The sequence below is a fragment of the Elgaria multicarinata genome, chromosome 3, assembly GCF_023053635.1.
Source record: "Elgaria multicarinata webbii isolate HBS135686 ecotype San Diego chromosome 3, rElgMul1.1.pri, whole genome shotgun sequence".
NCBI classification, from domain to species: domain Eukaryota; kingdom Metazoa; phylum Chordata; class Lepidosauria; order Squamata; family Anguidae; genus Elgaria; species Elgaria multicarinata.
Genome location: NC_086173.1, coordinates 34,348,649 through 34,364,278, shown reverse-complemented (window position 1 = coordinate 34,364,278; position 15,630 = coordinate 34,348,649). Strand labels below are relative to the sequence as shown.

The following is a 15,630-nucleotide window of genomic DNA, read 5'->3' as shown; positions in this document are numbered from 1 at the left end:
TGAGTATATGTAACCATGTATATGTCTGACTGGCCACCCCTAACTATAAAGTGTTTTAAAAATAAGAAAAAAGGGTGCTGTGGTGAGCAGCATCAAATTTATTTATTTATTTATTATTGCATTTATATTCCACCTTTTTTCTTCCAAGGAACCCAAGGCGGCATATATAATCCTCCTCCTCTCCATTTTATCCTCACAACAACAACCTTGTGAGGTAGGCTAGGCTGAGAGTGTGTGACTGGCCCAAAGTCACCCAGTGGGTTTCCATGGCCAAGTGGGGACTAGAACCCGGATCTCCCGACTCCCAGTCCAACACTTTAGCCACTACACCACACTGGCTCTTGATGGGCCTTAGCATGACTGTGCTGGCCCAAGTGCTGACACTGGGCCTGCTTGCCCTCATGACTCTCTAGGTGGTTATTTGAGGGCCACTGGGCTGCAGGCCCTGGATTCGGCCCCAAGGTCCAGCCTTCACAGCACCAGTGACAGGGGCCTGAGGCAAAGTAGGCATGCTGAAAAGTCAAAACAAGGCCTCCTTCTGCAGTGCACCTCATCTGCAGAGACTGGCTTACAATTGTCTAGCGAACCTTGGTCAAAAGCAGATGAGGCAGCCATCTTGCTGAAGTGAAACAGGTCTGGGTTTAGTCAGTGCCTGGATGGGACACCGCCTTTGAAGCCCCTTGTAGGCTACCTTAAATTCCATGGTGGAAGAAAGGTGGGACAGAAGCATACTAAAATTAAATAGTCCAACACACCTGGAGGGCACCAGGTTGAGAAAGGCTATCTTAGAACAAGGAAGTCATTCTCTGATGATATGGAAGCAGTGATCCGTGTTTCTACTTGACAGTAATTTAAATACTGTTATAAATGGCCCATCATAAAGAGGCAGAATAATTACATCAGCCTTCCCCAAGCTGCTGCCCTCCAGATAGCCAATGCTGGCTGGGAATAATGGAAGTTGTAATCCAGCACATCTGGAGGCCACCTCTATGTTTTGGGAGATTTTAGGGGTGGGGTTTGACAGGAGAATAGAAAGGTGACAATTTCTATGTGCTGGCTTGAAGGAGTGCAACCTAATTTGAAAGCCCAGAAAGCAGGTCAGGGTAGATCTTCCATATTGCTCTGTTTTTAGAATAAGGAGTGCTGGGACTCAGTCCCTGCTTCAAAGTTAATCCTATAATCAAAAAACTATTCCTTCCATCTCAAATGTTTGCTTGTTTGTTGGGGGTGGGGGCAGGCACTGAATATGATTGCACAGTTATGAGGGAACAGCCCTTGGCATATGTCCAGAGGAACTCAATTCTGCCTCATGGCTTCATATGTCCCAGGAATGGATTCCTGGCATTCAATACAGATTCAAATTAAATTACAGCTTCCCAGGTCACCACTAATTCAATGCTGACACCACAAATTCCTCCCATTCGAATTAATGTGTGTGCAGCAGTGCCTGCTCCAGGTTTTGTAGGGCCCATGGGGCCACCTGTCTCGAGACTACCTTCACCTCAGCATTGTTATCAGCTGCTATTGCTCATCTCTTTGTCATCATTGCTACCACTTGCTTGCCTGACAGGCAGGAAGCCAGCAGGTTGTGGGATTTACTTCTCCTCTTCCTCACTACTGCTTGAGCGAGAGGCAGGTGAACAAGCAGGTTGAAGGTGAGGAGCAACTCCGGTGTGCGTGTGTGTCTTGCCATTGGGCCCCTCCTGAGGAGTGGGCCCTTGGCAGGTGCCCGACCATGCTCACCCATGCCTACCATGAATGCATGTGCATATGCACTCGTGTACACATGCGTGCACAGGTGCAGCATTTTGGCTGACTGGCTCCAATTTATGTATTTATTTTATTTTCATTTCTATACCACCCAATAGCTGAAGCCCTCTGGGCGGTTCACAAGACAGACTTCAATCCCACTGTATACCGCAATTTCATGGGGAGCGTCGGGGTTGCAGCTTCTTAGATGATCAAGATCAATTATTTACTTGGCAGGTTTACTTGAAGCAATCAAGCTAAGCGGCAACAGGAATAGGTTAGAAGAGCATTACCCGCACTCTTTCAAAAGGAGAAAGCCAAGCATCAGGTTGGCTTGACGTTCTCGGCGTGGTGTTCTGTGAGGAAGAGGAAAGGAAAGGAACCTCTCGTGCAAGCACTGAGTCATTACTGACTCTTGGAGGGACGCCAGCTTTCGCTGACGTTTTCTTGGCAGGCCTTATAGCGGGGTGGTTTGCCGTTGCCTTCCCCGGCCGTTATTACCTTTCCCCCAGCTAACTGGGTACTCATTTTACCAACCTCGGGAGGATGGAAGGCTGAGTCGACCCGAGCCGGCTGCCTGAAACCAGCTTCCGCTGGGATCGAACTCAGGCCGTGGGGAGAGTTTCAGCTGCAGAAACTGCTGCTTTACCGCTCTGCGCCACCACCACTATTTATTCCTCTTGCTTGCCCTTCTTTCAGGAAACATGCCCTACAGCTGTTAGTGCTTTCTTTCTTTTTATTCATGTCACATGAGCAAACAGCAAACACAGTAAGCTCAAAACAGCAAATGTAAAGATGTTCTGGCTTTGATAAAGAAAAAAAAATGAAGCAGGCTTGTTATACTTTATTGGCATTTTCCTCCTAATGGCATCTTCTTAAAGCAGTCCATTGACAGCTTGACGTCATCGCAAGCCACATCAAGAATGTAGGCTGGAGGGGGGGGGAACCACCCCCTGTGCCTTGTCTGAAGCGCTCTCAGCTCCACAATGGCTGAAATCTCATGGAAAAGGCAATGCTTTTTAATAAAGATGTGCCTATTTGAAACCCATCATCCCCAATCTGCACGGCCTGGCTAAATATTCTCTTTGAATCCCTTCTAATCAAAGGCTTGCACTTAAATCCAGGGAAGTCTACTATTAAAAAATGGTCAAAATGAAAGCAACACGGCTGCAAATTTAAAAACAAACAAAACGCTTCTGCTGAAGTGGGCGGCCACAGCAATAACGCTTGCCACCAGCATTGAGGACTCCTGTGTGGAAGTGTAAAGAGGATTTTATCCTGGGGACACGGCCAAGGGACATAATCAGAAATGTTCTTTTATTACTTAACAAATTAAGCCTTACTGCAGTCAGTCAGACAGGAACAGCGATTATTCCACGAAGTTGGCAGAGCACTACTGAAACATAAATTATGGAGTGGGAACCCTTCTGCCAGCAGAAAATTAAAGAATGCCTATAATAAGTAACAGTTTAAAGAGGTTTTAAAAAGAAACGAAAAGAAAGCACTTCTATAAGAATAGACATCTATACTTCACTTATCACTAGGAAGCTCGTCACCGTGTGATTTAAAAGAAATGGGTTAAATGAGGATTCCCACCCCTTAAGCCACCACAGGTCAGCCTACCATTTATTTCTCAGATTTGGGTTAAAGCGTGTATAGGGGAAAGGACGGGGAATCATTTAAAAAGTTGGGAGACTTTGAAAGACAATGAGAAATAAATATAAATAAATGAAATTAGGGGTGCAGTATTTAGTGGGTGAATTGATTAGATTGATCAAAACAATATGTTTTGACCCATTGAAAAGGTGCTACTGATGAAATGGGCAGAATAATAATAATAATAAGAATAAGAATAAGAATAAGAATAAGAATAAGAATAAGTAGTAGTAGTAGTAGTAGTAGTAGTAGTAGTACATTTTAATCCTGCCTTTCTCCAAGATGCCAGGGCAGCACACATGCTTTTATCCTCATGACAGACAGGTTAGGCTGAGAAAATATGACTGTCCCAAAGTCACTCAGAAAACAATCCTATGAGTCCAGAGACAGGAAACCGTGCTTCCCCCCACCCGCCCTCATCCTCTGCCCCCTCACAGCCAGTGCAGAAGGATTGCTGGTAGGGGAGGAGACTGGGACGTTGGGCTGGAAGTTATCCCTAGCCATCTCCAGCCTCCTTCCCTCCCCTCCTAAAGCTACTGCTAGACGGGCGAACTTGCCCATCTAGCTAAAGGCAGAATGGGAGGCATGAGGTGCCTCTTGGTCTGCTTTGGATATTTGTGACCCTCAACATTTGGAGGCTTACAAGAATTCAGGGGGCACCCTGGAGGATTGTGCCCTCAGTGAGTTACATGGGAAGTGGGGATTTGAACTCAGGTCTCCTTGGTAGAAGTCTGACACTAGCCACTTCACAACTGCACTGGAAGTCGTTACAAAGAGCTCATCTACACCTAAGGGTGTAGAGAGAGGGGGGAGGATCGTGGACTTACCTGCTTCTGCGATCCTCCCCCCACTTCGAAAGGGAAGAGGGACGTCACGGGCACCATTTTTTTTTAGAAGTAGAGCTGGTTGCCTGGTCCAAATCCAGCGAAAAAGCAAGTCCCCCCAACCCGCCACCAAACTCCGCTCCCAACCCCCCCACCCCACCAACCCAGGGATGGCGAAATTACTGCCCCCACCCCCGAAGGGCTCCGTGCCCATTTTGAAAGCCATGTTTACTTCCGAGGAGGCGGGAAGAAGCCAGGACAGACACCCACAACCCCGCGGAGCTGGGGATCTCCCCGAGACTGCAGAAAAAAATTGGGATAACAGTTGCATAGAAAAGGGAATTTCAGCAGGTGTCATTTGTATGCACGCAGCACCTGGTGAAATTTCCTCTTCCTCACAACAGTAAAAGGTGAAGGAGCCCTGCCCTCTTTTGCATCTGGTCACTCTAGTATAGCTAGAGCTTTAACTGTGGTAATGAAGAGGGAATTTCACCAGGGGCTGCAGGCATACAAATGACACCTGCTGAAATTCCCTTTTCAATACAACTGTTAAAGATACAGGAGCCCTGTCCTCCTTTTCATATGGTCACAATATCGATATCAAGCAAAATAATTTAACACCATCACATCCAGGAAATTGTAACTACATGGGATACAAATGCACAAACTCCAGTTGCCAAGCCTCTTTAAATTTAGTTTATTTAATCATTATATTTATATCCCACATTTCTACAAAGTGGTACTCCCAGCAGCTTTGGAGAGACGCTTAAAATGAACAAAGAGATGTTTAAAATTAGCAAAGCAAAATGTTACCTTCAATTTGCATATTTCTTTTAAAGCTTCATTTCTCTCTTTCTTAAGTTCTTCCATGTCATCTCTTTCCAAAGGATCACAGGATACAAACTGTAGGCATTCAGGTACGGAGGCGGGGAGAGGGGAATGGTGAACGCATGGGCATAGGAAAATAACAGAAAAATAATGAGAGAAACTTCATCCATTACAATCCTTATTGTTTAAACTTTCTAACCCAGCCTTGTGAACACAAAGGGCAGTGTTCAATACTGCCGCTCTGCCTCCACTGGTTCTCTTGCACCAGCGAGAGCGATTGCTGGCATAATAGGGATTTCGCAGTTCTAAAAATAACCCCGAAAACGGAGCAGAAACACTCGTTTCCAGATTTATTTATTTATTACATTTATATACCGCTCCAAAGCCGAAGCTCTCTGGGCCGTTTACAAAAGTTAAAAACCGTGAACGTTAAAAACAAAGATATAAAATTTAAAACCATCAAAAGCATAAAAACAACAATATCCTTTGAAAACAACTATTCTGGGGTCAGTTAAAAACAAAGAAACTCAGCACATATTAACGGCCTGGGAGAAGAGAAATCTCTTGACCTGGCATTGAAAGGATAACAACGTTGGCGCCAGGTGAGCCTCGTCGGGGAGATAATTCCATAATTGGGGGGCCACCACTGAAAAGGCCCTCTCCCTTGTTGCCAGTGGAGGTCCTTTCTGCAAGCTCTGCTGACCTGCCCCATTCCAGAAACTAGCTTTTCTACTTCTTTGGGGTTGCCTGCAGAATCACAAAATCCCCATTGCACAAGCGGACGCTACAGCTGCCTCAAGGGGACAATAGGATACAGCTCAAAGGCCTATATTTTTGTACTATGCAAATAAATGAATTAAGCTTACAAAACTAAAATAATGTGGAAGAACTTTTTTTAAAAAAAAATCTGTTCAATTTATATAGACATCTCTTTAAACAATGCCTAATCTGTCATCAAATGGCAAACTAATTTTTAAAAGATGCTCATAAGACTATAAGTTCATTTAAAATGTTAATCTAGTCGATCACAAAGTGGCTACAATCCTATGCATTCTTACTTGGGAGTAAGTACCATTGAACTCAGTGGAGCTTACTTCCGTGTAAACATGCAAAGAACTGTGCTGATACAAAATTAAATCCATAAAACCGACTATTAAAATGACAAGGACATTAAAGACTAATTTTAAAAACCCAGTACCAGTTAGAATAGACTAGTAAACAATACAGATCGTTGGATATAGTACTTTGCCTTTGAGAACTGCTGAAGTCTTTCTTAAGAAGAAGAGATTTTACCTGCCACTGGAAAGACAGCTCTATGGATCTCTCTCAGAAAAGAGCTTCAGAGTGTCAGGGCTGCAAAGGCTCCAATACTAGCGGAATAAGTCTAATCTAGCCTCCCCAGGAGATGGAATGTTTTAAATACACACAAAAATAAGATTTTTTTTTTAAAAAAACAATATTGACCACCAACTTGGAGCTCTAAAAGAGCCACAAATAAGGCACTGTAACCATCTTGCATACTGTAAGCCATCTTGGCAGGGCTTCTGTCCTGAAAGGCAGCCAAGAAATATTTTAAATAAATAAATTGTGCTAATTTATAAGCATTTCTGGTAATTCTGAGCTGTATGCTGCTTGAAAGACAATGACAACACTCGTTCAACGAAGGATTTACAAAGCTGGGTTTAAACGAGTTAAACTAAAATAAAAACTGCAGCAACCTTAAAACAAATAAGCTTCGTTAACATTGACAATGGTTACATTTTCAGAGTTCCAGCAAAGCATCAAATTATTTACCTGTGTGTCTAATAACCTGGCAATTTCCTGGGTAGTAAACCCTGCTGGTCCTTGAGCACCACCTGCCCCATCCAGCTGCAAACAGAATAGTGTTTTTGCCACCTGAACGAAATCTAAAATAGAGGGTATATTAGCATAAATCTGCAGGATCAACTGAAAAAGTGTATATTTACGGTTCCTACCCAACCTCCTACTGCAAGCATGGCATTGGGGCTGTTCAGACAACACACTAATCCACACTCAGTGGTTGAGTGTGCGTTGTGGTTGAACCGTGGGTTGCCATGTTGTTTAAACTTCCGCAGGGTGGCTTTGTTAACCAAGGGTTGCGGTGTATTTTTCTTGAACAAACTACCTTGAGAACTGATTGTTTCTTGTTGGGTTGTTCAGGGTGGTTAACAAGCTACACTGCATGGTGAACAAGCACCCTGCAGAAGTTCAGACAACAAACTAACCTGTGGTTCAACAACAACCCACACTCAACCACTGAGTGTGGTTAGCATGTTGTCTGAATGACGTTCATTGACTATTTATTTCAGATCCATGGTTCTCTCTTCTCTTTGTTTTTATAATTTATTTATTTTCATCTTTATTTTAATAGTAAATTACAAATTATTACAATACATATGGATTGATATTATCCTGGAACTTGTTATTCCAAAGGAAATAAACTGACTCCATTTATCTATGAACTTATTTTCCTCGTGTCTTCTTTCCCTAATTCTAATTATGTTAGTTAATTTGATCATATATATCATATTCCATAAACTGTCAATCCACTCATAAAGTGATGGAGGGCTAGTTTTCTTCCAATTAATCTTTTGTAAACTGCTCAAAGAGCTTTGGCTAAGGGGCGGTACAGAAATATTATTTTTAATAATATTAATAATATTAATAATAATAATAAGTAATGGTCATGTGAGCTGCTGTTAACCTATGCACAACCATTCCAACAACCGCCCTCCAGTACCAAGGCCTTAATATAACATAATAAAAACCACCAGTCGATCCATTCTAATGGTATATCATATCCTGTCATATCTTTCAGGATTGATATTCAATAACTTCTGATTTTTAGGCACAACCAAGAAATATGAATCATATCTGCTTTTGCTGAGCCACATCTGAAACACTTATCACTCAAGCTGGCCTAGATTCTACTCAGCCTCAGTGGAATCAAGTGCCACCTACAAATCATCTTGAAAAATCTCTCCTTACGATTCAAACACAATGTTGTTTTAGATATCTTAATCCAAACCCATTTCCATATTTCTGCTGATATTGTCCCAGAGAACTCTTTTTCCTACTTTATCTGATATTGATTTTTATTTGACTACATTTTAACACTCATTTTAGAAGTACCAGTCAATATTTACTATGACTTATTGGAGTTAATCAATAATTCTAATTGAGAGGTATCTCTCAGGGAACATATTTCTGAAACAAATGGTTAACAACTGGTTCTTCAACACTTGGAACTATTGAAAAAATGAAAGTTGTGTTTGCTGCAATGAGATAATTAAGACTGAGAGCCCTAATTTATGGGACAGTAGATAAAATTAGCTCTGGCGTGGGCTGGTCCATGAAGTCACGAAGAGTCAGAAGCGACTAAACAAATAAACAACAACAAAAGATAAAATTAATTATGAGGTAAATTTCTACATTAAAAAAGTATAAATATGTGCTGATTTTAGAATGTGTGTGCATCTGTCATCTGAATAGCCTATCCAATGTTGACTAGGGAAATAGGTATTTCAAATGAGATCTTTCCTTTTTAAGGTATTAAGACGTGAATCCTAAGAACAAGAAATAGTTAAGAAATTCTATTACTCGTTAAATTAAGACCTAAGGATCTTTAGCAAACTTCTTTTAATAACGAGAAATATTTAATGTCACTTTATGCAAGCTATATTTTAATGTGATGATACAAAGATATTCTTAATAAAAATAATAAATGGATAAAATTATTTTCTTTACTAATTCTTGATAGTACAAAACCTAGATTGCAATCTACCAGACAATCTTAGGTGTACACATGGTTTAGAAGTGTTTTAATCTGCTATAGAAAGTAAACAGGCCGTTAAATGCTCCCAAAGTACTGAACTACAGACAGATAACTCAAACAGTAACAACAGATAAATGGATAGAGATAATTCCTGGTTACATTTTACTAGAACTCTCTTCAAATAATTACCTCCAAAAGATACTGTTCCTTTAGAATCCTTTGGTAGCTGCTCTCTTAGGATTTCTTGTTGTTCTTTTGTGGGTTGAATCCCAAGATAATTCAGAGCCTAAAATGACAATTTAGTAAGACAGAAAATGCATAGGGATTCATGTTATCTATCTTAGAATGATGAATATCACATCTTTCCACAAGTTCAGCTGCCTGAAGGTGAATGAGGTGGCACGCATTCACAAAAGTTCCATATGCAAACTGGAGAGCACACAGTGACCCTATGCAGACAACACACTAAGCCACGGTGGTAAAGCACTTTGAGCTAAACATTATAGCTTAGTGTGTCATGTAAACCACGACTCAGCGTGTTGTGGGAACCATTCCTAACAATGGTGGCTACATAACTATGGTTTAAACATGCTCACTAACCATTTGTTGCAAAAGGGTTAGCGGCCTAACCATGTCTTAGCATGTCATCTGAACAGACTCAACGTTATAAATCCGAGTAGGAATGTGGGAAATCCTGTTTGTTTGTTTATTTAATGTACGTTTTGTAAGGGTTAACCGGACCTTGGGACTGGCATGTCTTTTAATTTGTGAATTTTATGGTTCCATAGGAAGGGAGATAAGAACCAGGCAGCTGTATGGGGGAGAAGACTGGAGCCAGGCCGATTGTAACTGTCCGCTTGTCCTTGAGTGATTAACCATCCCTGGCAGAGGTGTGAAGAGACTCCACGCATCAAAGCTAAAGGGAGGGGGGAAGGAGTGAAAAGAATAGTATAAAGACATCTCTGTGAAGGGAACCGGGAGGTGTCGGCTGAGTTCGGTCTGGGTGACGTATGAATTGTAGTTTTAGTTTTTAGCTTGCTTGCTCTGGGTTCTTACATATATATGCATGCTTTTATAGTTTTATTCTGCTAATCCCATGTATTCCTACCCTTTTCCTAATAAATGGTCTTAAACCTCATTTTGTGTGAGCCGTGAGTGTCTGTGCCTGGGGATCTGTGCTAAATCCAGTCAAGAAGCCAGCTGGTTGCTGGGCGCTCTTCCTTTACACGTTTGTCCTGCTCCTCAGTCAAAAACATGCCTGCGGCAGCTTACAGATCAGCAAAATAAGACAGTCCCGGCCTAAAGGCTTACAATCTAAAATGTCACAACACACAAGGAAAAGGGATGGAGAGGAAAGAGAAAAAATCAAGCAGACTTAAACTAGGACAGTTGGAATGGCTTTCCCACTTTCTTGTTGAAAGGGGAGGAAAGGGCATGATTAAGGCACTGGGCCTTGCTAGACGACGGGTTAGCCTGGTGCGAGGCCCAGCCTCGTCCCTGTGCGTCCAGATGACGCACAGGGGGTCCCGGGCTCAGGCAGGGGTCAAACTTCCCTGGCCCCGGGGTAACCGGCACCGCTTGTGGCCCGGTATTTCCTGTGGTCTCGGGCTGAGCCCCAGACCGTGGGCGTGTAGACCAGTCTGCCGCTTTTCCTGGCTATCACATTTACTCGTGAGTAGCTGGGAAAAGTGGTGGATGGCGCGCAGCGCTCCACAGGAGCACTGTGGCCATCAGGACAGGGGGTGGGAATCGGAGCCGGGGTAGGTTGGTGGGAAATGAAGCCAGGGGGAATGGGGGGGGGAACAGAGCGGGGGGGATGGGGGAATCAGAGATCGTGGTTGGGGGAGGATCGGAGATTGCGGTTGGGGGGGATCGGAGATCATGGGTGGGTGGGGGGAATCACAGCTAGAGTGGGGAAATCGGGGGCAGGGGGTAGAGGGGAACCCTTTTTAAAAAAACAAAAACAAAAACCTACCTTAGTCGCTGGTGCGCTCCTGCGCACCCAACCCCTTTAAGACATTAAACAAAATGGCTGACGCAACGGGGCTTTCCTTTACCCCATCGCGTCTGACATGTGGATAGGAGTGACAGCCCGCGCTACTTCTAGTGTGGGCTGGCCCCTCCACATGCCCGGATTTTCAGGTAGGTCTAGTAAGGCCCACTGTCACGCCCCAACACATTTCTAAGTCACACCCCCAATACCATAAGTTGGGATGCATTGGTCCCTCCTATGTGCTCACATACTGTAAAGCTTTATATACTTGCTTATGAGTTATGAAGGAAGTGAGGCTTAATGCTAAGATCTTTACTGCTAAGATCGTTAAAAAAAACCAGGGCACTGATAGAGCGCCCCAGAGAGAGTTCAAAGCGGTTCATTACATTATCTTAGTACAACATCAGCACACTTTTATGCTTTCTGTTCTGCCTAACCCTCCTTATGATGCTTTAATGTGCAGCTGTGGCTGCCAAGAAAGAGCACAATAAGGAACCCAATCCAAACCCAGCTGCTCAGCATGTAGGCTTTTTGGATGCAATCCAAACCCAGCCGCTCAGTAAATTCCATTCATTTCTGCAGCTTCGTGCTGAAATAGGTGAAAAGATGCATAGCAGCAATGCTGGGTGGACTGAGTACTTCTTTGGCAGATAGGACTTCTTGTTCAGGTATGATAAGCAGATGGGATAAACTGTACTTGCAAAATTACAGAGAGAACCATTTTGCCAGCTGTTTACCAGCACCTGAACACAGATTTAAGAGACACTCTTTCAAAAGCATCATGCGCAATTTGGAGTACAACTCTTTGGAATGCATTAGTATTTGGCCTTCTTTTTTTCTTTTTTCTTTTTTTAAAAAAACTACTAAAAAAGAGCCTGAAGTTAATTCTTCAAACGCAGCTGATATCATGAAGAAAATGCTATGAAGCTGGATGGCCCTCATAGCCCACAGCAGTTTTTTTAAAAAAGGTTTTCACTCTCAGTATCATTGAAAGGGGAGAAGCAAAGTAAGTGTCATGAAAACAGAAATGAGTTCCTCTTGCACAATAAGCTCAGAAAATAGAAGGTGACAAAGGGAAATGACAGCCACAATCTCGGCTAAGTGTCTTGATGACAGCACTTGAGGGGTGTGTGGAAAGTTGCATGACTGAGACTCACTTTCCTCTCAAATTGCAGATGTTTCAGGGAAGCAATGAATCGTAGGAATGGGGGAATTCAACTACCCTGGAATTTGCTGGGACACAAACTCGACTAAGCACAAAATGTCTATGGGCCTGTTCAGACAACACTCTAGCCATGATTAGGCTGAGAACCCTTTTGCAGCAAATGGTTAGTGAGCGTGTTTAAACCACAGTTATGCAGCCACCACGGTAAGGAATGGTTTACACAATATGCTAAGCCATCATGTTTAGCTCAAAATGCTTAAGGGCAGTGGCTTAGGGTGTTCTCTGAACACGGTCTATGAGTTTCCTAGTATGCCTGGCTGACAACTTCCTCTCTCAGAAGGTGGAGGAAGGAACAAAGGCTAACAAACTTGATGCTAACCAAGAGGGAAGAGTCAGCGAATGAGATTAAAGCAGTGGGAACCAAGGGCAAAAGTAGCCAGGTAATGCTGGAATTCATGATCTTATGGAAAGCTAAAAGTAGCCATAGCTGAATGTGTGCTTTGGACTTCAGAAAAGCTAATTTTAAGAAGCTCAGAAAAATGCTAGGTAGGATTCCATTGGCCAGAAGAAAGAGCAGCTGCAGAGAACTTGCTTAAGAAGAGCCCTGCTGGATCAGACCGAGGGTCCATCTAGTCCAGCACTTTGTTCTCACAGTGGCCAACCAGCTGTTGACCAGGGGCCAACAAAATAGGGCACAGTGCAACGGCATCCTCCCACCTATTTTCCCCAATAACTGGTGCACACAGGCTTACTGCCTCAGATACTGGAGGTAGCACATAGCCCTCAGGGCTAGCAGCCATTGCTTCACCCCTGCCTGCCAGAAAGAACACTCAGCTTTAACTGATGGTTGCCCACACTCTTCTCATTCATTGGCCAGAGAATCAAGGGAGATGGGGAGGCTGCAGCCCCTGAATGCCAGGAAGGATATTACGGCAAGAGGGAGGCCAACCTGGCCCTATCTATTAGCTAGAGAGGGAGCAGCAGCAGGAAGCTTGCTTCACCCCTCTGTGTCAGAAACAGTACCTATAAGAATGTTGTAATTGAAAACTAATGCCCAAGTTTGCTTTTTTCCCTCTTACCTCCCAATCTCTTTTCTTTACGTATCGTGCCTTTTAGGCTGTAAACCTGAGGGAAGGCACAGCCTTTGCAAGCCTTCTTACAAAGCCCTATTTGGATGGAAGAGCCAGGTCAGATTGAGGAGTGGCTCCTAACGAAAGTCAACCGTGCTACTATCTTCTTTGGCAAGCCACATCCACATCACGCGTGCCCCAATGGAGCCAATGGATCTGTTTACTCCAACCAGAGGCCCTTCCATGCATCACATGGGTCCCTCCACCATCCTGCACTTCTCAGGCTTATAGTGTGGGCTGCATACAGGCCTTTCCGAGAGAATGGGGCTCTATTCAAGCCCTACAATAAGCCAAGGTGGCAATGTGCTTTCACAATGCATGTGTGTGGTTGGGGTTGGGTGAGGGAGGAAGCAGGACTGCAAGCCTGTGGAAACAGCTGGAAAATGGCCAGATGACGCTTCCACAATGAACGTTCTTGCAGCAATTTCAACACATCTGGCTCCAAAAGTCTGGCCCTCTCCTACAGTGACACTAGCATGTAAAGTCTCTATTTCAGTTCTCAGCACTCTCTCGCCCTCTCTGTGAGGTCTCCAGTCGAGTCCAAAGAGTCCTTGCAGAAATTCATTGATGTGGCAACAAAAGCAGAGAGAACAATTTCATAGTGTAGCCACAAAGTGCTTACAACGGCTGGCCAAAATGGAAATCTTCCAGTTACTTTGGATGAAGACCTACAGTAAAATATATTGTGGATTTTAGAAATAAGTTAGCCTGTTCTCTCTCTCTCTCTCTCTCTCTCTCTCTCTCTCTCTCTCTCTCTCTCTTTTTTTTTTTTAAACAAAAGACAACAAGGGCCCAAAGCCACAGAAAATTATGTCACACTAAAGTCCCACTGAACTCAAAGGGACATAATTGGTTACAACCTAACTCATCCCCCTCCTCCCTCCCAATCTTCTTTCCTTTTGTGTCATTTTTTTTAGATTGTAAGCCTGTGGGCAGAGACTGTCGGGGAAATTTTTTTAAGCCGCCTTGAGAGCCTTTTTGGCTAAAGAGTAGGGTAAAAGTGCTAAAAATAAATAAATAATAATAAATTCTATCAATGCCAATGGGATTTAAACACAACTGACTATCCCAGGATTTGGGCTAAGGATTTTCTGTATTTAAAAATGCAAAGCCATTGCTAGACTATTTCCTACATTAGACTATGACCAAATTTAAGCAGGAAAAAGACAGAAAAATGGGGAAGGCAAAACATTAATAATTTTGTCTATGAATACATAGTACTGAAGCACAATCTTTTTTAAAAGTGATTTTGCAACTGTTAATAATAATAATAATAATAATAATAATAATAATAATAATAATTGCATTTATATCCCACCTTTTTCCCTCCAAGAAGCCCAAGGCAGCATACAAAGTTTCCGAAAATATATTGTCTCACTAGATTAAGAGGGAGGTTTCCTTTCCACCACTTTTCCCGCTACAATTACTCTTTCTTTACATACAGTATTTTACATAATACATCAGGAGGATCTAGGGCTCATCTACACCAAGCAGATTTTCCACTATGAAAGTGGTATGAAAGTGGTATATAAAAGGCAGGAACCACACTACTGCTTTTGTTGTTGTTTATTCGTTCAGTCGCTTCCGACTCTTTGTGACTTCATGGACCAGCCCACGCCAGAGCTTTCTGTCGGCCGTTGCCACCCTTAGCTCCCCCAAGGTCAAGTCTGTCACCTCCAGAATATCATCCATCCATCTTGCCCTTGGTCGGCCCCTCTTCCTTTTGCCTTCCACTTTCCCTAGCATCAGCTTCTTCTCCAGGGTATCCTGTCTTCTCATTATGTGGCCAAAGTACTTCAGTTCTGCCTTTAATACCATTCCCTCAAGTGAGCAGTCTGGCTTGATTTCCTGGAGTATGGACTGGTTTGATCTTCTTGCAGTCCACGGCACTCTCAGAATTTTCCTCCAACACCACAGTTCAAAAGCATCTATCTTCCTTCGCTCAGCTTTCCTTATGGTCCAGCTCTCGCAGCCATAGGTTACTACGGGGAATACCATTGCTTTAACTATGCGGACCTTTGTTGTCAGTGTGGTGTCTCTGCTCTTAACTATTTTATCGAGATTTGTCATTGCTCTCCTCCCAAGAAGTAAACGTCTTCTGATTTCCTGGCTGCAGTCAGCGTCTGCAGTAATCTTTGCGCCCAGAAATACAAAGTCTGTCACTGCCTCCACGTTTTCTCCCTCTATTTGCCAGTTATCAAATAGCGGTATTATAGCGCTTTATACTGCTTTATAGCGGTATTAAAGTGCACTGACAGCTGTTGGGGCCCATTGACACATCTACACCTAGCAGGATATAGTGGTAGGATAGCAGTATATGGTATGTGTCAATGGCCCCCAACAGTTGTCAGTGCACTTCAGTACGTCTAAAAAGCAGTAGCGTGGCTCCTGCCTTTTATATACCACTTTCATACCACTTTCATAGTGGAATATCTGCTTGGTGTAGATAAGCCCCTAGTGTTCAATTCAAAGCACTGAGTAGGTACATC

The 15,630-nt window shown here is 43.2% G+C and overlaps 1 protein-coding gene across 2 annotated transcripts in view; it reads right to left on the bottom strand.

Annotated features, from left to right (window-relative positions):
• Positions 1–15,630, bottom strand: part of STXBP4 (syntaxin binding protein 4) — a 160,799-nt gene that overhangs the window by 101,569 nt on the left and 43,600 nt on the right. For both annotated transcript variants that reach the window (XM_063119899.1, XM_063119900.1), the window contains 3 exons: positions 9,043–9,139; positions 6,852–6,964; positions 5,043–5,132 (listed from right to left, as the gene is read on the bottom strand). In XM_063119899.1, coding sequence (XP_062975969.1) covers positions 5,043–5,132; positions 6,852–6,964; positions 9,043–9,139 — 300 coding nt within the window. The remainder of the gene's footprint in view (positions 1–5,042; positions 5,133–6,851; positions 6,965–9,042; positions 9,140–15,630) is intronic.